Here is a 23,171-nt window from a genome sequence, read left to right as displayed (position 1 = left end):
GACATGGCCATTTGCCAGTATGTTTTGAGAAAAAACTGACAAACCAAGAAACTTCATGAAAAATGTCAAAAATTATCAGCATTAGTGATAAAGTAATTCTCTAAATTTCATTCTTTATTTACGTTAATGCCTCTTCCTCCTTAGACCTGCCCTATTTCACATTATTGGATTTATATGCTGTTTGCTTATATTCCATCAATTACAAATGTACAATACATTTACAGTAGAGCAATAGAGCATACAGCAACAAAATAGACCCTTCAATCCAACTTGTCCTCATGGACCAGGTATCCTAAACTAGTGCCATTTGCCTGTATTTGGCCCCTATCCGTCCAAATACTTCCTGTTCGCATACCCATCTGAATCTTCTAAATGTCGTAATCGTACTCGCCTCTGCCACTTCCTCTTGCAGCTTGTTCCATACACACACTATCCTTTATGAAAAAAAGTTGACCCTCGGGTCCCTTTTAAATCTTTCCCCTCTCACCTTAACCCTATCCCCTCTAGTTTTGGACTCCCCTACCCTGGGGAAAAGTGCCTTGGCTATTCCATAAGACCATAAAACATTGGAGCAGAAATTAGGCCATTTGGCCCACCGAGTCTGTTCTACGATTCAATCATGGCTGATGAGTTCCTCAACCCCATTCTCCCGCTTTCTCCCCGTAACCCTTGATCCCCTTGATAATCAAAAACCTATTTATCTCAGTCTTAAATGTACTCAATGACATGGCCTCCACAGCCTTCTGTGGCAGTGAATTCCATAGATTCACCACTCTCTGGCTGAAGAAGTTTCTCTCCTTATCTCCGTTCTAAAAGGTCTTCCCTTTACTGTAAGGCTGTGCCCTCAGGTCCTAGACTCTCCTACCAATGGAAGCATCTTCCCAACATCTATTTTGTCCAGGCCATTCAGTATTCTGAAAGTTTCAATTAGATCCCCCCTCATCCGTCTAAACTCCAAAGAGTATAGTCCCAGAGTCCTCATATGTTAAGCTTTCTATTCCTGGGACCATTCTCGTGAACCTCCTCTGAACCCGTTCCAGGGCCAATACATCCTTCTTGAGATATGGGGCCCAAAACTGCATGCAATACTCCAAATGTGGCCTGACCAGAGCCTTATAAAGCCTCAGTAATACATCCCTGCTTTTATGTTCAAGTCTTTTCAAAATATATGCCAACATTGCATTTGCCTTTCTGACTACTGACTCAACCTGCAAGTTTAACTTGAAAGAATCCTGGGCTAGAACTCCCAAGTCTCTTTGCACTTCAGACTTCTGAATTTTCTCCCCATTTAGAAAGTAGTCCATGCTTTTATTCTTCTTACCAAATTGCATGACCTCACACTTTCCCGCGTTGTACTCAGTCTGCTACTTCTTTGCCCACTCTCCTAACCTGTCCAAATCCTTCTGCAGCCTCCCCACCTCCTCAATACTACCTGTCCCTCCACCTACCTTTGTATCGTCTGCAAACTTAGCCAGAACGCCCACAGTTCCTTCATCTAGATCATTAATGTATAAAGTGAAAAGTTGTGGTCCCAGCACTGACCCTTGCGGAACTCCACTTGTCACTGGCTGCCGTCGTGAGAAAGTCTCCTTTATCCCCACTCTCTACTTTCTGCCAGACAGCCAATCTTCTATCCATGCTAGCACCTTGCCTCTAACACCATGGGCCCTTATCTTACTCAGCAGCCTCCTGTGTGGCACCTTATCAATGGCCTTCTTGAAGTCCAGATAGATAACATCCATTGGCTGTCCTTGGTCTACCCTGCATGTTACTTCCTCAAAGAATTCTAGCAGATTTGTCAGGCATGACCTCCCCTTGATGAAACCAAGCTGACTTTGCCCTATTTTACTTTACACTTCCAAATATTCAGCAGTCTCATCCTTTACAATGGACTCCAAAATCTTACCCAAGCCTGAGGTTAGGCTAATCAGCCTGTAATTTTCCATCTTTTACCTTACTCCCTTTTTAAATAGGGGTGTCACGTTTGCCATTTTCCAGTCCTCTGGGACCCTCCCTGACTCAAGTGATTCCTGAAAGATCACCACTAATGCTTCCACTATCTCTCCAGCCATCTCCAGCGACACGGTGGCACAGTGGTTAGCACTGCTGCCTCACAGCGCCAGGGACCTGGGTTCGATTCCAGCCTCGGGCAACTGTCTGTGTGGAGTTTGCACATTCTCCCCGTGTCTGCGTGGGTTTCCTCCGGGTGCTCCGGTTTCCTCCCACAGTCCAAAGATGTGCAGGTTAGGCGGATTGGCCATGCTAAATTGCCCGTAGTGTTCAGGGAGGTAGAGGGTGTATATTAGGTGGGTCATAGGGGAATGGATCTGGGTGGGATGCTCTGAGGTTCGGTGTGGACTTGTTGGGCCGAAGGGCCTGTTTCCACACTGTAGGAATTCTAATTCCTCTAGAACTCTGAGGTGTAATCCATCTGGTCCATGTGATTTGCCCACCTTCAGACCTTATCTATGCCTCTTATGATTTTATAAACCTCTATAAGGTCACCCCTCAGCCGCTGACACTCCAGGGAAAAAGTCCCAGCCTATTCATCCTTTCGCCATAGCTCAAACTTTCCACTCACGGCCTCATATTTGTAAATTTTTACTGCATTCTTTCCAGTTTAATAATATCTTTCCTGTAGCAAGTCAACCAGAATTGTACAAATATTCTAAAAATGACCTCACAATGTCTTGTATAGCTGGAACAATACCCTCAACTCCTATACTTTTTTGATCTGATGAATGAAGGCAAGCGTGCCAATGCTTTCTTAACCATGCTGTCTACCTGCAACACCACTTTCACGAAACTATAAACCTGCACCCCTAGGTCTCTCAGTTTGGTAACACTTTCCAGAGCTCTACCTATAACTGTACAAGTCCTGTCTTGGTTTGTCGTACCAAAAGGCGACAGCTCGCATTTATCTAAATTGAACTTCATCTACCACTCCTCGGCCCATTGGCTCGTCTGATCAAAATCTCATTATACACTTAGATAATCTTTCTCATTGTCCACTAATCCATCAATTTTGATGCCATCTGCAAACTTACTACCAGGCCTCCTATTTTTTCATCTGAAGGCATGATGCACATGTTTAGAAGTGTGAAAATACATAAAAACAAAAATCTAAATATTTTACCATTAAATCGGCAAGATGCTGGTTAAAATTGTATTGATTTATTTGGCCTTTTAAAATAATAAAACATTTATTTTCCACTCATTTATCATATCTATGTTATCTTTGGCTTCCTGTGCAAAGACCATGTCTATTGAACTATCTTACAATACTAACTTCACATTAAATAGGGTATAGCTAATATTTAGCTATAGTCCTACAAACCACTACAGCCATGGGAGAGACAGTTGCATAGTGGCAGTGTCATCAAATGAACAAATTCAAACCCAGGCTAATAGAGTGGGACACTAGGTGGAGTCCCATCATAGCAGCTGGTTGGATTTAAATTAAATTAATAAATCTGGAATTGATAACTAGTTTTATTAATGATCACTATGAAACCTTTTGGAGAAGGAAATTTGCCATCTTTACCCAATCTAAGCTACCTGTGAATTCAGTTCTACCATAGTAAGGTTGATTCTTAATCACGTTTTCAAATGGCCTAGCAAGTAACACTGTTCAAAGGCCATATGGGATAAGCAACAAATGTTGGTTTTGCCTGCAATGTCACATTCATAGAAGAATAAAATTAAATTGCTGTAATTGGACAGAAAAAAATATAAAAATTGAATGCGAGCAAAAAGAGGTCAATCCCACATCTTCATTGTAAATGTAAAAGCTAGATGCAGTAACACAAGCCAGTTTATTTAGGATTCTGAGGCATTATTTTGACAATCTATTTTTGCATTTAGGTATGAAATAATGAATTTTAAAAAGCTGGGAAAAGAATATTTTGACTATATTAATGTTGGAAGCTGGGACAATGGAGAGCTGAAAATGGATGATGATGAAATCTGGTCCAATAAGAATCTTGTTGTCCGATCTGTCTGCAGCGACCCATGTGAAAAGGGGGAAATAAAAGTGAGTAGTCTGTAACTTTTCTTAAGTGTATCATGTAAAATAAGGGCCTAGAATTTATAGTAATAATTACAATTGCAATATCTTCAGTACTTATCATTGTAGTTAAATTGAAAAGCAATTTCTCAGGTGCAGTTGTTTGTGGAAATCTAGACATTGCTGTCAGAGGTAGTCTGCTCTTCTCCAGGTTGTACTGTTTCAGTTCTTGTTGATAGACTTGAAATTGAAATAGCCTACAACACCATGAACCTGCGATACTTGCAGCTTAGTTCTGCACAAAAATCTGCTGAGGACATTAGAGCAGTGCCTTCAGGAGAAAGTAACATTTAATGTGTGGTAAGTAATCATTACTGTTGAACAATCTGCCTAGCCCTGAAAAATTATTTTCACATGTGTGAAGACTTATTGATTCAGAAGGAAGTTAGTGTCGGAGCTTAATGATCTTATTAATCGCACAATCTGCCTCATCATGGCCTACCACCCACCATAAGCAAACTACACACAGAAACTTCTCAACATGGAGGTCAGAGCAGCTACCTGTTGAATTCAACTTGTCATTTTCTCCAAAGAACCTCCATGTTGGATAACAGGCACAAACAACTCAGGCCATCATCTCAGCACATGTTCCATTGACAGCGATCACATGCACCCCATGTCCACGGACACTGGCAACCAATATATACCAGACTCTAAGAATCCTCAGAGTACCTCTCAGATGTATTTACAGTATGCTTCTGCATTTTAATGCTGCATGTTGGAACCCCAATGAAACTAACATTGAAATGATACAGCAGGACACTGTGCACTCAGGATGTGCATGCAGTTCATCAGTTGTCTCCGCATAATGGCTATGTTATATAACAGACTGGGGGGAACATTCACTTAGACCCATAAATTGGCCCTTTCATTTCCATTGTCTTTCAAAACACCAGCCAGTCACACGGTTTGCAGCTCTGTAGTCCCAGCTGTGCAATGCAGGAGCAGTGACCGTTGTGGGGACTAAAGGCAGTCCATAATGGTGATTAACACTGCAGTGGGTCACCTAGGGGGTTTCACCAGTGTCAGACTGGCAGACCCCAGTGAGGAGAATGAGGGCCAGATGTGAGGGGCTAGAATGAATGGCGAAAGGGTGGAATGGGGATGGAGTGGGGTGGAGGTGTGATTTTGTGGGGAATTGGGAAAGGAAAAGCTTCAACAGCTACAGGGAATCTGGAAAGGAAGTTTCACTCTCCCTCTGCCCAACTTGCTTAACGCCAGCCTGTACAGTTGGAGCTCCTATGCTTCCTGCTTGGTGTGGGTTTCTTCCTGTTTTAAGTAAAATAACATAAGGGTGAGATGAAGTTTTCAAGATGTCAAAGGTGAGCAGGCTGTCTAACACCTCCAACACTCCTCATCAAGTTTTATAAAGGATGAGGGTGGTTGGGTTTTTGAAGCCCCTGTGCCACAAAATGTGCGTGCGGGAACTGTAAAATCCAGTCCAAGGTTAGATATTCAGCTACTCCTTCACACCTGAACTGTTACTATTTTAGGTGACTTTTTTGACATCATTGGTCTATGATCTAAAATTTTTCTTTTAAACTGGCCAAGCTCAGAAGTGTAGATTTCTGTAGGGGTGACTGCAGGCTAAGGTATAGTGTTGCTTCTCATGGAATCAAATTAAATCCAACAGCTTGTTCAAAAAATATTTTTAAAACAACCTGTGTCATAAATTGCATTTTGTCAGAAAGGTTGCTTTAGTACTCAGTGTATTTATTCAGTTGCATACTGCATTGGATCAACATCAATCAAACTAAGAGTAGCTTTGGCTTTCTTTCACCCGGAAAAGTCACATTGATTTAGAAATTAATCTGCTAATGCAAGATACTAACCTTATCAGCTTGTCTAGTGCAGCTTTAAGCATTCTACTAAAGACATTCATTAGAGAGAGGTTACTTTTTAATACATTTTAGAGAAGAATTTGTGAGCCTCAAAATTATATATCATTCAAGAATGATTAATTACCAAGAACAAAATTGAAACTGTTGGATAAGTGTATAGCATCATAAAAAAAGAAAAAATGAAAATCAAAGCCTTAGGATGTAGTAAAATTTTAATGAAGACGGTATATAGGATGATTGTGTGCAATAGGACAAAACTATCCGGAAGTGTACAAGTTGACATGAGATATTGATGACAAAGAACATATATGAAAGCTGTGTATTCTGTGAAAGCTATAAAAGGACTTATCTCTCAATAAGTATAGAAAGTTGGCCTCTGCCAGAGCAGCAATAGAGTCATGATGGTGGACCTCGGTCTCCATGAACCAAGAAAATCAATGCAACAAGCAACTTTCTGCCCTAAGGCTTCCTACGTGAGAACCTGAATTAAGTAGATGGTCATGAACAAATCTGACACAGAGCATGGATGTCAAAAAAATGTTGGCAACTGGCCATGTTGCAACCTGTCAACCATCCAGTATGTGGAAGATAGATAGTTTTAATTATACACATTCAGTAGTATAGTATTGTGTTATTAGACTAGTGATCCAGAGGTTTGAACTGATGATCATGAGATAGGATCAAATCCTACCATGGCAGTTGGAGAACCTTTGATCAGTTATTTTAATAAATGAAGACAAATCCAATCTGACCAATTACCACTCAATCTGTTGGCTCCATTCATCAGCATGGTGATGGAAAGTATAATTGACAGTGCCACTAAAATAAACAGCAATATCCTGCTCACAGGTTCTCCCTTTAGGTTCCAGCAGTGCCACTCAGCACCTGAACTCATTGCAACCTTGATCCAAACAAAGATCAAAGAGCTGAATGCCAGCAAACTGTCCTTGTTACTGAGGTGACATTTGACTAAAGGTGGAAAATTTAAAATTGAAGTCAATTGAAATCAGGGGAAAAACTCTCCACTTGTTGGTATCACACTTGCACAAAGGAGATGCTGGAAGTCAGTACTCTTGGCTTCAGGACAGAGTTCTTGATTTAACATGACAGCTGCATCATTGATCATACCTCCATAATAAGTTCAAAAGTGGAGATGCTTACTAATGATTGATGAATGTTCAGTATTATTTACAACTCCTCAGCTCATCATGCAGTTATGCCTACAAGAAACCAGACTTGGACTGATAGGCAAACACCATCCTGACTATAACTGTCATTCTGTCACTTTTTTACATCAAAATCCTGGAAGTCTTCCCTTTCTAAAAACACAGTGGATGTACCTATACTATATGGAGCATAGCTGTTCAAAAAGATGGCTCATCGCCATCTTCTGAATTGCAACTAGTGATGACCAACAGTACTGGTTTTGCCAGCTTTGCTTATATCCTATTAAAGTATAAACAGTTAACAAATGACAGCCACAAGGCAATTTATGTCCAGTAAGACTGCAAACATCATAAAGCCAATTCTCCCCTCATCTGTAGCTGTATGACAAGAAAGAATGTAATGCAACAAGATCTTTTAGATTCGAGAGCATATGTGATCTCCCCCAGTGCTCTCTCAACCTCTGAGGGATCAACATTAACATTCATCACTCTTGTTCTTTGTACACATAGCTTGTGGAAGCTCTTGCAATCCGTTTGTTCATTTCCAACCAAGTTACTCTTAAATTTTGTTTTATCACATTTCATCAATATTTCATTCTTTCCCAATATCAAAACTTCTCCCAAACTTTAGGCTTACATCTCTTTCTTGAAATATTATGGGCCTTTTATTTCAACCTGATTCTACCCTTAATCTCTTAAGTTTGTCATGGATGGATCTCTTTTCCAGTGGGTTTTTTTTTAATTTCTCAAAGATAAGTAGATTCTTTGGAAATAGAGAGGGTTCTTTAAGTGTTGCTGTTCTCACATCAAACCATCTAATTTAATTTCTTAAACTGCCCTTATTCAACTCATCCCTAATTAGTTTTAGTAAAGATAAAAGATGTGTGTTATAATTTATTTTAGAGTTCAGATTTGACCTTGTGACATGAGTTTTAGACTTTGTGTTTGAAACGGTTTAATGATTAACTTGTTGGCATTTCTGTAGTCATAGTGATTTATTTTCAAAATAGTATATGAATGAGAATGTGTCTGGTATGTAATTGGGTTTTGTTTTCATTAAGGGAGTTTTCACAAGCAAACAAAATAAACATTTCTATATATGAGTTTCAGTTTAGAAGGTCAGAGATTTTTTTTCTCTCTTTTGATTAAAGGAAATTTCCACAGCTTGTTTAAAAAAAGCTTTTAGGTTTCAATTTAGCAGTTTTGCAGAAGTCTTGGCTGAAACTGTATGTGTAAAACAGTTACTTCCAAAGATGGGAGATAACTTACAAAAGTGTTTGGTTTAAAGTTCCAGGCCAGAAGTGTTTGGTTAAAACCATGAAGGGGTTATTTGAAGTTGAGAAAACCTAAGCTCATTTGCATCTTCCACTTCCCACTACCCACAACCCACCCCCTCCCGACCCTTGGTCATATGCTTTCTAATTTTATCTGTCTTTTTGAAATATCAAGTATCCTTAAATATTTAGTCCCCAACCTTGGTCACCATGCAGCCATGTCCTTGTAGTAGCAATTAAAACAAACTCGTTGGTCTCTGCTTGTACCATTGATTAATTTATCCTTTTAGGAATCATTTGACATTCAGACAACATGTGTTTAATTTTAATATCATACCATTTTATTCCTGGTTTGCATGTATTCACCATTTATTATTACTGTAAGTTTATTCTTCATTCCTCTTACTCTCTTTTCCCAAAATGCTGTGGTGTTTAACTTTTTTAAAAAACTTGTCTCAGTTCAGTTTATAGGCAGCTCATTCTAAAGGAACAGACTTCTTTTCCCATGCAATACTGGTGCCAGTGTCATATAGAACAAACGTTTTAACGTCACGCTTCCAGCCAACCCTTCAACTCTCTGATTTGTTGGATTTTATATTAATTTTCTCATGGCTCAAGTAGTGATTCACAGATTGTTACCTTTGAAATTCTGCTCCTTAGTTTGATGACTAGTTCCTCAAACTCACTCACTTGAAACCCATTCCTTATTCTGTGCCATTGGTTGTTACATGGAACACAAAAATGTGATCTTCCTCTTTTTCTTTCAAGTTATTTTCTAGCCATGAGAGTTTATTTTTACCTCAGGCACTGGGTAGGCAACACAACCTTCAGACTTCCCATGCACAATAATGAAGAAAATTATTTATCTCCAAATCTATGCTGTTCCCTATCACAACCAATTTCATTTTTCATTCCTCTCACTTGAGTGGCCATGTTAAGTGGTCAGTTTGCTTATCCAGCCTACAAATTTTTCCATTATCTTTGCAGGAAGAACTTTGTACGATTTGGATAATTTCAAAGGCTGAGACTTCTTCAGCATTGCACATGGATTGCCTTATCTGCCTCATTCAGTACATATCTTCCTGTCTGTGCTCACTAATGAGGTCTGTATCACCTCCTGATCCAAGGTGACCACTTTCTGGATTAAAGTGTCCAAATAACTCATCGTCTCCCTGTCTGCACCTCAGACCCCACTTTAATAATCTGAGCTAGGTTCATTGAAAAGTGAATACTCATCGTAGATGTGTTTGTCCAAGGTCAAATGTTTTCCACAAACTCTAACATGTTGTGGTTATGTAACATCCATAATGCCAACACTATAAAATATTGTTTTATATACTTAATGATTTAGTCTATGCAATAAACCAACTTAACTTATAATTTTTAGTAATTTAAGTATTTGCTTTATCTAATATCAGTTATAGATAGCTGAAGTTCATTCCTGTAACAAAAAACCAACAGGTTTTCTATAAGCATTCTGTGTTGACAACTGTCCATCAGCAGAAACTGAGGCAATAATGGCAGCAGATAATTTAAATTCCATTGAAATCTGAAGTAGTTTAGTAGATGACAAATAAATACAAATGACAACAAATCGTCAGTTCCAAAAGGCTGATTTAATAATTATACCTGACTGCTGCAATGTGGTATGCTCATTAAATTTATTTAGAAGTGAACATTAAACCATCAGGAAATATTTGGAGAATATGTGTTTAAGACAAATACAGCTGGCATAATTCACGGAGGTCCTTGTCGATACAATGTAAAACTGGAGGAACACAGCAAGTCAGGCAGCATCAGAGGAGCAGGAAAGTCGACGTTTTGGGTCAGGACCCTTCATCAGTACTGGGGGAGGTGGGGTGGGGGGAGTGGGGAGAGAGCTCAGAAATAAATAGAGGGGGTTGGGGCTGGGGAAGGTAGGTGGGATGGTGATAGGTGCATGCAGGTAGGGGGTTGTAGAAGTTGGTCAATGGGAAGTTTGGGGTGGATATGTGAGGAGGAAGATGGACAGATTGTGTCACGTCAAGGAGATGGGGATGAGAGGGAGGGCTGGACATAGGATGAAGCTGGGGATGGAGAGATTTTGAAGCTGATGAATTCAATGTTGAGGACGTTGGACTGTAAGCTCCCGAAGCAGAATATAAGGTGTTGTTCCTCCAGTTTACGTGTGGCCTCATTGTGACATTAGAGGAGACCCAAGGATGGACATGTTGCCAAGGGGGTGGGAGGTGGAGTTGAAATGGCTGGCAGCTGGAATGTGGTGTTGATTGGAGCGTACAGAGAGCAGATTCCATGCAAATTGGTAACCGAGTCTGCATTTGGTCTCTCTGATGTAGAGGAGGCCACATTGGGAGCAACAGATGTATGATTTAAATGATGGCCCGAATCAGAAGTGAATAATTTGAATGATGGGGATAATGCTGGTTTATACTGATGAAGAAAATATTGGTGATCAGCTTGATCTAGCTATCTATGGAAACTGGAAAATACAGCAGATGTCCTCAGTAGCAGCTAGAAGGAGCTTCACTCTGCAAAGTTCCACTTGCCACTTTTCCTGGTTGTCAAGGCCAGTACTGCTCTTTTTCCTCTCAATCCAAAGGAGTGAAGCAAAACCAATACAATAAACAATGGATGCTCAATCACGGTAGATAAGGGGAAAAATCTGAAGTAAGTAAATTAGAAACCCATAACTGCCTTGGAAGTACATAAATCACAATGTGATACAAATTGCATGATCTATTTGCTAGCTAGCAGTTGAATATTTCTTTAAATTCATCTTCTATTTCATTTTTTTTCTCTTTTATGAGATGTGAGCATTGCTGACTAGGCAAGTATTTACTGTGCATCCCTAATTGCCCTTGAGAAAGTGGTGGTCCAGCATGGTCCACAGGGGGCAGACATATCCAAAGTATATTAGGGAGTTCCAGGATTTGGGATTTGATCCTGTGATGGTGGAAATGGTTACATAATTGAAAATGAGGATGGTGTGTGGCTTGAGGTATTCCTATGCATCAGATACCCTTGACCTTCAAGGTGGTAGAGGTTGCTGGTTTTTAAGATGTTGTCAATGGAAGCATTATGAGATGGTCTGGTACATCTTGTAAGGGTAGTCACTGCTTCTACTGTGTGCCAATGGTGGAAGGAGTAAATGTTTAAAATGGTGGATGGGATGCCAATCAAACAGGCTGCTTTGACTTGGATGGATCAAGTGTTTTTAGAGGTCAGTTCACCCTGGCAAACGGACAGTATTCCATCACAAATCTAACTTGTACCTTGTTGATGGTGGATGGGCTTTTAGAAGTCAGAATAGGGGCTACTCCCCGAAGAGTTCCTAGCCTCTGACTTGTTCTTGTAACTACAATGTTTATATGGCTGGTGCAGTTCAGTTTCCCATTTAATGATATAAGCTTCTGTACCTACTTTCCTTCGTCTGTCAGGTTTAAGCTGTGTATCAATGGCCAAAGGCAGACCCAACTGTAGGGGATGCACACTTGTTGTTTATTGAAGCAAGATACATGGTGGGATACTACAAAAATAGCAATACATCACAAGCTTACCTGTACAATGCTTACAATCTCAAGTGACCTGGTTTACATGGACTTAACCAAAGATCAGACCAAATTAGGTGGTCACCTTATTCCACCACAACCTTCAGTCATTGATCAGGTGACTTCTATTCCTAAACTAGCTCGTTATCACCCTGAAGTACATTTTCTTACATTACTTTCCATGCATGCAGCCTGTGTGATCAATTCTCAGTATTGTCTAGTCTTTCGCAATTGTTTGGTTAACCACTGGCAAACACCTCAAGAATGTCACGTCTCATACATTTGGTTGACCTTTCACTCATCAGGCCATCGACTTATTTTTCCTAGAAGGAAAATTATTTTTTGATTTTAGCCAATCTTGGCAGCTTTTGTGTATGATATTAACACAGCACCGCCTTGTGGTCGACTGCATTTTGTTTTGCTAACAAATGATCGATTGTTTCACTCACTGCCCTGTGTCTGATTTTAACAGGACTCGACTGAAAACATACTGTGTCACTAGTCCACTCCATCACTGACTGAGTAGCAACACTTAATTTAAGCATACATGTAACTTCAGCAAGCACATAAAACACTAAGAGATGGCCCAGTGATCGTCTGAGGATTTAGTCACTATCCAACTAATTGACCTTTCTGTAGGCAGGCTTCCTCTGTTTTATCTCATGTCAGCTGCCCCAGAAAATTTAGGGTTACTACCTATAATGGTAACCCCAGGATATTGATGGATGTTGAGGATTCACTGATAATAATACAATTGAATATCAGGGAAGATGGTTAAAATACCCTTTCATTGGAACCTTTCATTGTCTCATACTTGTGTGACACAAGTTATTAACCCAACAAAGACTGTTGTCCAAGGCATTTTGTATATTAGCTCAGACTGCTCCAATATCTGAAAAACTGTGAATAATGCTGAACTCTGTGAAATCACTATTGAAAAATATGCAGTTGGTTGAATCTAGGATACTATCCTGATGAAGTCTACAGCAATGTCCTAGGACTGAGATGATTGGGTTTTAATAACCTCAACCATCTTCTGTTGTGGTAGGTACTACTACAACCAAAGGCAAGTTTTCTCTAGGTCTCCTTTACTTCAATTTTACTAGGGTTCTTGATGACAGTCAAAGGCTGCTGTCCTATCACCTTACATCTGAAGTTCAGCTAATTTGTCCATGACTGAACCAAGGCTATAATGAGATTAGGGTGACTAGTGCCCCTGGAGTAACCCAAACTTAGTATCAGTCAGCAGGTTATGGCTAAGCAAGTCTGCTTGATTGCATTGTTGATCCACATCTTTCCACACTTTGTTGATGATTGAAGGTAGACTGCAGCACGGTGGCTCAGTGGTTAGTACTGCTGCCTTACAGTGCTTGGGACATGGGCTTGATTCCAGCCTCTGGTTACTGTCTGTGTGAATATTGCACATTTTCCCTGTGTCTGCGTGGGTTTCCTCACAGTCTAAACATGTGCAGGCTAGGTAGATTGGCCATGCTAAATTGCCTGTAGTGTCCAGGGATGTGCTGGCTAAGTGGATTAGTCATGGGAAATGCAGACAGGGTAGAGAGTAGGTGCAGGTGGGATGCTCTTCGGAGGGTTGGTGTGGACTTGATGGGCTGAATGGCCTGCTTCCACACTGTAGGGATTCTATGAATTGGCTGATTTGGATTTATCCTGCTTTTTGTGCACGGGACGTACTTAGGTAATTTTCCACATTGTTAGATATATTTCTGGGCATTGGAACTAGTTCTGAGGTAGTTGAGGCTTGTACAAGAAGGGTGCGTTGCACTTCAGTGGACTGGAACTAAAATCATCACCAAGAGATTTGCTATTGCTGTTGGCAGGCTTTGTACTAAATTGGCAGTGAGATGGGAAACTAAGGGGAAACTGAAGTTGGAGGGAGCTAAACTGGCAGCATGAAGTAGGAAAGTAGTAAACAAAATTAAAGTGAAGACAAGTGCCAAATACAATCAGAATGTGGAATAATGTTAAAATACACATTTAAAGGCACTTTATCTGAATGCACACAACATTTGCAGCAAATAGATGCATTAAAAGCACAAATAGAGGTCAGTGGGTTAATTTCTCTAATGGAGACCATGTTTATAGAATATCCGAGACCAGAAACTGAATATTCAAGGATATTTATCATTTAGGAAGGACAGACAAAAATTATAAGGAGCTGAGATAGCTGTCTTAATAAGGCATGAGTTTGACACACCTTAGATGACCAAGATGTAGCAAGAGGCAGCAAAGATGTAGTGTTGGGCATGGTATCAATTAGGAATTGAGAGGTCCTGAAAACATTGTGAATACAGTAAAAATGGTCAACTTGATTTAGATCTAGATTGGGTAAATCTAATCATCACTAATACTAAGGTTTTGGAGTAGATTTGTAGCTCGGGTTGTGGGTGTTGAGGTTGGTTGGCTCGCTGAGTTGGTTTATTGTTCCACAGACATTTCGTTACCGTGCTTGGTAACATCCTCAGTGCAGCCTCTGATGAAGCGTCGATGTGTTTTCCCGCCTGGCTTTTAAACTCTGGGGTCCATTGCGATGGATTGCCTCACTTCCGGGTTTCCTCCGTAGTGGAATGTATATGGGGTCAAGTTCAATGTGTTTATTAATAGCCTGCTTCATGGAGTGCCATGCTTCCAGGAAGTCTCGTGCTTGCCTCTGCCTAGCCTGTCCCAAGATCTTGGTGTTGTCCCAGTCGAAGTCGTGGTTCTTCTTGTCCATGTGGATTGAGATGAGTGAGTATTGGTCACGTCTTTTTGTAGCCAGTTGGTGTTCATGTACTCTTGTTGTTAGTTTCCTTCCTGTTTGTCTGATGTAGTGTTTCTCGCAGTCTGTGCAGGGGATCTTGTAGGTGACATTGGTCCTGTCCATGGCAGGGAGTGGGTCTTTAGTTCAGGTGAGCACTTGTCGTAGGGTTGATGTGGGTTTGTGTGCCACTCTGATGCCCAGCGGTCATAGAAGTCTTGTGGTGAGTTCTGACGTGTTCCTGATGTCGGGTAGTGTGATGAGTGTGTCGGGGCGTGTAGAATCTTTCTGATGCTGTTCCTGTAGGCATCTCCTGACCCAGTTCTTTGGATATCCATTATCCTTGAACACTTGGAAGAGGTATTCCTCCTCCTCTTGGCATAGTTCTATGTTGCTGCAGTGTGTTGTTGCCCTTTTAAATAGTGTTCGCACGCAGCTTCGTTTGTGTGTGCTGGAATGGTTACTATTGAAGTTCAATAGCTGGTCTGTGTGTGTGGCTTTTCGGTGTACTTTCGTTTGCAGTTCCCCATTTGTCTTGCGCTCTACCATGACGTCCAGGAATGGGAGTTGTTTGTTCTTCTCCTCCTCTCTGGTGAATTTTATTCCGGTGAGAGTGTTGTTTATGAGTTTGTGTGTCTCTTCTAATTTGGTCTGTTTAATGATGACAAAGGTGTTGTCTACGTAGCGTATCCATAGTTTAGGTTGGATTTGCGGAAGGGCAGTCCTTTCCAGTCTTTGCATGCACCGAAAAGCCACACATGCAGACCAGGTATTGAACTTCAATAGTAACCATCCCAGCACACACAAACGAAGTTGCGTGCGAACACTATTTAAAAGGGCAACAACACACTGCAGCAACATGGAACTACGCCAAGAGGAGGAGGAATACCTCTTCCAAGTGTTCAAGGATAATGGATATCCAAAGAACTGGGTCAGGAGATGCCTACAGGAACAGCATCAGAAAGATTCTACACGCCCCGACACACTCATCACACTACCCTACATCAGGAACACGTCAGAACTCACCGCAAGACTTCTATGACCGCTGGGCATCAGAGTGGCACACAAACCCACATCAACCCTACGACAAGTGCTCACCTGAACTAAAGACCCACTCCCTGCCATGGACAGGACCAATGTCACCTACAAGATCCCCTGCAGAGACTGCGAGAAACACTACATCAGACAAACAGGAAGGAAACTAACAACAAGAGTACATGAACACCAACTGGCTACAAAAAGACACGACCAATACTCACTCATCTCAATCCACATGGACAAGGAGAACCACGACTTCAACTGAGACAACACCAAGATCCTGGGACAGACTAGGCAGAGACAAGCATGAGAATTCCTGGAAGCATGGCACTCCACGAAGCAGGCTATTAAACAAACACATTGAACTTGACCCCATATACATTTCACTATGGAGGAAACCCGGAAGTGAGGCAATCCATCGCAACGGACCCCAGAGTTTAAAAGCCAGGCGGGAAAACACACCGATGCTTCATCAGAGGCTGCACTGAGGATGTTACCAAGCACGGTAACGAAACGTCTGCAGAGCAACAAACCAGCTCGGCGAGCCAACCAACCTCAACATCACTAATACTAATGGAGGATGAATTCCTGGAGAATGTACAAGCTGGGTTTCTAGAACAATGCATTGAGGAACCAACCAAGAATCAATAGTTGGGATTTAGTATTACAATTAGAAAGGACTAATTAATAACTTTAATATAAAGGAGGTTTTGCAAAGTAGCAACTGTAATATCATCGAATATTAGCGAAGTATCAAAATAATATATTCCGTTCTGAAACTAGGGTCTGAAATCTGAAGAAAAGAAAATATAAAGGTATGAACAGCAAATAGCTATGGTGTATTGAAGAAAAACACTAAAATATTTGACAGTAAACAGGCAATGGCTAGTATTTGAAGAAATATTATTCAAATATACAATTCTTTAATGTACTCTAATATGCACACATCCCCAGAACCTGATGTTCTACATCCCAGACTGTTGGAGAAAGTGTCTATGCAAGTGGTCATTGCTGTTGTACTGGTGCTTTCTAAGGAACCAGGAATTATATCCCATGTAGATAAATGGTAAACCTGTACCAGAATACCTCACTGACGATGCTCACATCTCTGCAGCCTGCACACTGGTCCTTTAGCATACTTTCACTCGTGTATAGTCCTTCAGTGACACTAGTTTTGCATAAGTCTGTAGTATAAACTTGGTGGACTTCAATGGTAGTGCCCTCAAATTCTCCCTATGGATAGGTTTGGGAATTAGGAACACTGTTGCGCCTGTATCTACTTCCATTTTTATTGTCTTCCCCGCTACTTTGAGAAGAATCCTGAAACTATCAGCTTCACTGCATACCAATAGTATGTTTATCCGAAACTTTGCTGACTCTAGGCCTTCTGCTTCTTCCATAGACCCATCTGACTCCCTATCTACTCCCTGGCTGGTAGCATGTACCTTATACGTTGTCCTCAGGGTTGTTTCTTTCTGATTCCACGTCTCTTGTTTTGCAACTTTGGACAATATGATCCACTCACTTACACCTGTGGCACTGGGCTTCTTGAGTCCAACATATTGACTCCTTGTGGTCATTCTTGTTACATCGATGACATTCTATGGTTGGTACTGCACTCTGCTGAGTTTCCACTACTTGATGCACCTGGGTGTTGTCAGCTAACTGGGTTGCTTCACTTGTAGCCAACTCCATCGAGATAGCAATTTTGAAAATTGTCTTGAAATCCATAGTTCATTGGCCAGATCTCATCCTCGTCGCAAGTTGTTACATTGGTGCTTCCTTTGATACCAGGAATTATATACCTGGTAGACAAATGGTAAATCTGAGTACGAACACTTTAGTGCAGATGCTGTCACATCCACAGCTGGTTCTAGACTGGACCAAAGCTCTGTCCCCAATCCCTGGGTCACCTGACCAGCTCTCTTAAAGGGGCGGCACCCTATCTATATACATAACAGAGGCATTGATGATTATCTTCCAAAATTCCATAAATTCTGGAATAATTGCTGTGGATTGGAAGATAACAAATGAAACTCTACTGCCTAAGAAGGGAGTGAGAGAGAAAACAAGGAATTACAGATGTTTTCTCCTTATATCTGTAGTAGGGAAAATGCTAGAATCTATTATAAGGGATGGGATAAATAAACACCTGCTTGCTGATGATCTGATTGAGCATAGTCAGCATGGATTTGCAAATGGGAAATTGTGTTTAATGAACCTGTTGGAGATTTTAGAGGATGTTACGAATGAAATTGATGTAGTCTACTTAGATTTTCAGAAGATTTTTGATAAAATACCCCACAAGAGGCTTGTTTTTAAAATAATAACATAAAGGATGGAATGCAATATATGGGCTGAATTAATGATTGGCTAATGGACAGATAATAGAGGGTATGAAAAAATTGGTCATTTTTGCATTGGCAGACTGTGACAAGTGGGGTACTATAAGCATCATTATGTAAAGTTGGGGACCAAGTATAATATTTCTAGTTTTGTAGATGGTACAAAGCTAAGAGGGAATGTGTGCTGTGGGAAGAATGTGAAGTGGCTTCAGGATGATTTGGAGAGGCTTAGTGAATGGGCAAGAACATGGCAGATGGAAGATAACATCGAAGCTTATTAGGTTATCCAAATTGGTTAGAGTAACAGATGGGCAGAGTATTTCTTCAAAGGTAAGAGATTGGAAAGTGTATATGTACAAAGGAACCTAGATGCCCTTCTTAATAAGTCACTTAATGCTAGTAGGCAGGTGCAGCAAACTATTAGGAAGACGAATGGAATGTTAAATTTTATTGGAAGAGGATTTGAGTACAAGAGTAGTGAAGATAGCTTCAATTGTATAGGACTTCATTAGATTACACCTAATGTAAATGTATACAATTTTGGTCTCCTTACTTCAAAATAGATATTATTACCTTAGAAGGCAACAAAGGTTTATCGTGCTCCCTATGAATAGAGATTGGACAAACTGCCTGTATTCTCTGGAGTTTTGAAGAATGAGAGGCCATCTCATTTAAACTTACAAAATACTTAAAAGGAATAAATAGCGTAGCTGCAGGTACAACATTTCCCCTGCTCAGGGAGTTCAGAACATGAGGGCACAATTTAAAAATAAGGAGATTCCACTAAGGTCCAAGGTTAGGAGATTTGTTTCTATTCAGAGGTTGTGAACCTTTGAAATTCCTTACCATAAAGGGTTATGAAAGCTCAGTCTTTGGGTATGTCTAAGGTAGAGATTGATAGATTTTTGATTACCAGTAGTGTACAAGGTTATAGAAATAAGCACTGATGTGTTTGATCAGCCATCATCATCTTGAATTACAGGGCAGGCATGATAAGCTGCATTACCTATTTCTGTTCCTATGTTCCCACAAAAACTCAACAGGAAAGTTGGATCAACATTGGGGTGATAAAAAAAAAAGTTAAAGTTCGAATGAGACCAAAGGAAGTGGTTGATAGAGTTGCCAGAAAATGAGGTGAGCCAGAGGATGGTCAGGAATTTAGACTCCAGCAATAAATAACAAAGAAACTGATCAAGAAAGGAAAAAGAGAACATGAATGCAAGCTAGGAAGAAACATAATGCTGGACATAAAAGGTGATAAATCTTTGGAATTCTATACCACACAAGGCCATTGAGTTTGTTCAAGACAGAAATTACTAGATTTTTGGATACTAATGACAAAGAGATGCTGAAACAATGCAGGAAAATGGAATTGAGGCATATGATCAATCATGATCTATTTGAATAACACAGCAGGTTCAACTGGCTGAATGACCTGATCTTACTCCTTATACACAACAGATTGTATCCTTATAAGCTTGTATAAGCTTACTGCTTATCATTTCATACAATGCTTACCCAACCAATTATGTAAAAAACCTATCAATTTAATAGAAGAATATCAAGAAATCTTAGGAAGTTTGTACAGACTGATCAACTAGAAAGATATAAATAAACTTTGCAAATTGCTGTGCCTCAGTAGCTTGCACCATACTGTGCTGATTCTGTCAGTAAATTGTCATTAGTAACGTTACAAAGCCTTAGAGCTTTTAAGGGTTTGTTTGTCTCTGCTGTTTTAAAGCTGATAATTCAGTTTTGAGCTTCAGTCGCATCCAATCTGCTTTCACTGCAAATTGCCTTCCAGTCATAGATGTGTCCAACTGCATTGAGCTCGTCAAGTTTTGAAAATAAGCAACAATTTGTTGGGCTTAACTGGGCGCTTTGTGATGGCGTATCATTGTGCTGAGCCATGCAGTGGTCTCCTGCTGATGCATTGCTACGATTGAGCACAAAATGAGTTTTTATTTCAAACTTGTGCAGGAAGTATTTTATCAAAGGGAGGGGAGATAGGCTAGAGGACAATTGGCTTTGAGGGGAACTGTTAGATATGATTGCTTGTCTCTCTTCTGTGAGATATCTGAATCTGGTGTCCATGCCCATCAGTGTGCGTGAGATCTTCTGCAACTAATGAGAAATATAGTAGCAAGATAAGTATCATCCCTGAAAATAGCTGCACAGAGGTTAGTTCCCGCCACCAAGTCACCCTGTATTTACTATTGCACAGTAAACTGGCTGTAACAGCCAGCTCGGAGTCAGTTGTCAACTGAAAAGATTCTAATCTCTTGGTTATGTTGGTCAGCCAAGGCTGCACTGATTGGCCCAGATTAACAAACTCAATCAAGATCCTCATAGTCAATGAGCTCAACCTGGTTCCAATCATTACATCCCTCCCCCACAAGTCCAGGGATGTAGGTCTGGTCTTTCACTTGTAGCTTCTCTTGCAACATTTTTTGCCCCAGGTCCGGTTTCTCTGACTCGGACTGAGACACAGGCTGTGTAACTGGACCTTGGCCTGTCTATTGCATCTGGAACATCCCGGGAGAGTTTCCTCCTCCTCTTCTGGCAGTAATGGTATCGAGGCTGCATCCATTTCAGACTCTGAGGTTTCTTCAACACCAGACAGAGGGGGAGCACCTGCAGTCTCTGACGGGCCTTTTTGGCTATTCTGAGGGGCCAGGTATGTTTTGCTACTGCCCCCATATGTGAGCTATCAGCTTTCAGATGATTCATATGTTTGTTCAGTACGGTATCACCTCACATCAACCTCACCTTGTACTCATACAGGGCCATTTCCAAGGTTTCAGCACCAAACATCGTTCTCTGAATTAAATTATCTTTCTCACTTAGAGAAGGCATATGGCCGACACTGATGTTCCTGCTGCCATTTTACTCTCCCTGCCCAGGTCTGGAAACATCAGGTTTAACCTGGTCCGGAGTCTTCTCCCCATCAGCAACTCTGCTGGAGCTATCACTGTTGTTGATTGTGGGGTGGTCCCACAATTGAACAGGAACTGGGACAGTTTGGAATTAATTGATGCTGTAGGCTGCTTCTTTAGGTCTGCCGTCAATGTTTGGACTGCTCTTTCCAATAGGCCATTGGGTGAAGGATAGTAGCAAGGTAAGTATCATCCCTGAAAATAGCTGCACAGAGGTTGGTTCCCGCCACAAAGTCACCCTGTATTTACTACTGCACAGTAAACTGGCTGTAACAAGCAAGATGGGTAACTGTCCTTATGTGCCAAATGCAATTTGACTTTAGCAAATATTCAACTTCCCTGCTGGTAAATGACATCCCATTATCCGTGACCGATACATTCAGGAATCCATGTATCGCGAATGATGCTCATAGTTTCTCAGCTGTCATCCCTGAGTTTGCTGAACAAACCTTATACACATCCAGCCACTTTGAATGGGCATCCACAATGACCAGGAACACTGAGCCCATGAAGGGACCAGCATAGTCGACATGTAACTGAGTCCAGGGTTTACCCAGCCATTTCCACAAATGTGGGGGTGCTGCTTGTGGCAATTTTTGTCCTTGTTGGCACTCTGGGCACTGCCCGACCAACGCAGTTATGTCAGTATCCAACCCTGGCCACCAGACATAGCTTCTTGCCAGCACATTCATCTTGGAAACCCCTGGATGACCCTGGTGGAGTTCGGCCAGTATCTGGCAGTGACCTTTCCTTGTTCCCCACAGTAATATGCTGAATCTTTGTCAACAAATTCTGCCTCAATAGGTTTGGGCCCAAGCCTTTTACTACCATCAGTGGTAACTGTACCAGCTGCTTCTCATAGGGGACTGGAACTGAAGTCATACCCTTAATTTGCAACAATTTCCCAGTGTATGTTCTTAGTCTGGCTGAGGTCTTGCGTGAACTTAAGGGTTGGAGTCCCAAATGAATCTTGTTAAAGACAGATTCTGCAAACACAGTTAATAGCTGCACCGGTATCAACCTCCATAACAACAGGGTGATCATTTAAACTAAACATTAATTTTCATCAATTCCAATTTGGGTGTCATTAAGTAATGCAATTATTCCAACCCACATTTAGGGGGACTTCCTAGGTGTGTGCACTCTCCTGGGTACCAACATATGTGTTTTCTTAGTCAAGTCAGGCCTTGTAGGACTCCTTTGCTGTCTTGAGGACACATGCCGGCAGTAATTGCAATGGCTCACTGGTCCAGATTCTGAAGAACTGTTTAGCCACTTGGCTGAGGCTCAGTTTTGTTATGGGGTTTTATTGTGGGTTGGCCTAGGGTCCCTCTGCTCAGGACATGCCCTGTGTGAGCCTCTGCGATTGCCTACACTCAAGTGGTGTTCCCCAAGCTCAGTTGGATAGGTGAGGGTGTCCACTTCTGTTGGGATGCTGTATAATTCCTATGCTCCACTTGCTGCATTTTCTAATGACAAAGCCAATTGGAGTTACCAGTTTGAAGTCCAGTTGAGCTTCAGCTGGTATGCACTTCTGCATGGTTACATCATTAATCCTACTCACCAATTGGTCTCTCAGCATCTCATTCAGGGTTAACCCAAAATCACATGCTTCTGCCAGTCAAAAATCACAATATGGATTCCCCTGGTTCTCCTACAGCCAAATAAAACCAATAGTGTCTCAGTATTAGAGGAAGTTTGGGGTCATAATATTCCTTAACCAGCTCTTGTTGACTTTTGGAAGGTTTTAGTGTTTGGTGCCTCTGGGAAAGTTAAGCCCCTTATAACCAACAATGTTGCGAGTCCACACGCAGTCAGAAGGATTACTCATTGCTTTTCATCTGCCCCAATGTCACTTGCCTGGGAAAAAATATCACATTCTTTCCACATACTGGGCCAAGTCTTCAAGAGCACAGTCAAATGAGTCAAGTTTCCCAAATAAAAGCATGATGCCAGAAATATTTACCCCAGCTCCAAGATGATGGTTGCCAGCAAATGTTCTTCAGGCATGTCCTGTTTTCTCCCATCACCACTGAAATAACTGCACAGAGGCTGGTTCCTGTCACCAAGTCACCCTTTCTTTACTAGTGCACAGTACACAGGCTGTAGCCAGCCAGCACCAAAAACAAAGTTGCTGGAAAAGCTCAGCAGGTCTGGCAGCATCTGTGAAGGAGAAAACGTTTCGGGTCCGGTGACCCT

General features: G+C 41.2%; 1 protein-coding gene across 1 annotated transcript in view; it reads left to right on the top strand.

Annotated features, from left to right (window-relative positions):
- grm5b (glutamate receptor, metabotropic 5b) overlaps positions 1-23,171 on the top strand; it is a 488,213-nt gene that overhangs the window by 378,540 nt on the left and 86,502 nt on the right. The window contains exon 5 of the mRNA XM_048598053.1: positions 3,865-4,033. Coding sequence (XP_048454010.1) covers positions 3,865-4,033 — 169 coding nt within the window. The remainder of the gene's footprint in view (positions 1-3,864; positions 4,034-23,171) is intronic.

This window comes from Rhincodon typus, chromosome 6, assembly GCF_021869965.1.
Source record: "Rhincodon typus isolate 14 chromosome 6, sRhiTyp1.1, whole genome shotgun sequence".
Lineage (NCBI taxonomy): Eukaryota > Metazoa > Chordata > Chondrichthyes > Orectolobiformes > Rhincodontidae > Rhincodon > Rhincodon typus.
Note: the sequence above shows the minus strand (reverse complement) of the source record. Positions and strands in the feature narration are given on the sequence as shown.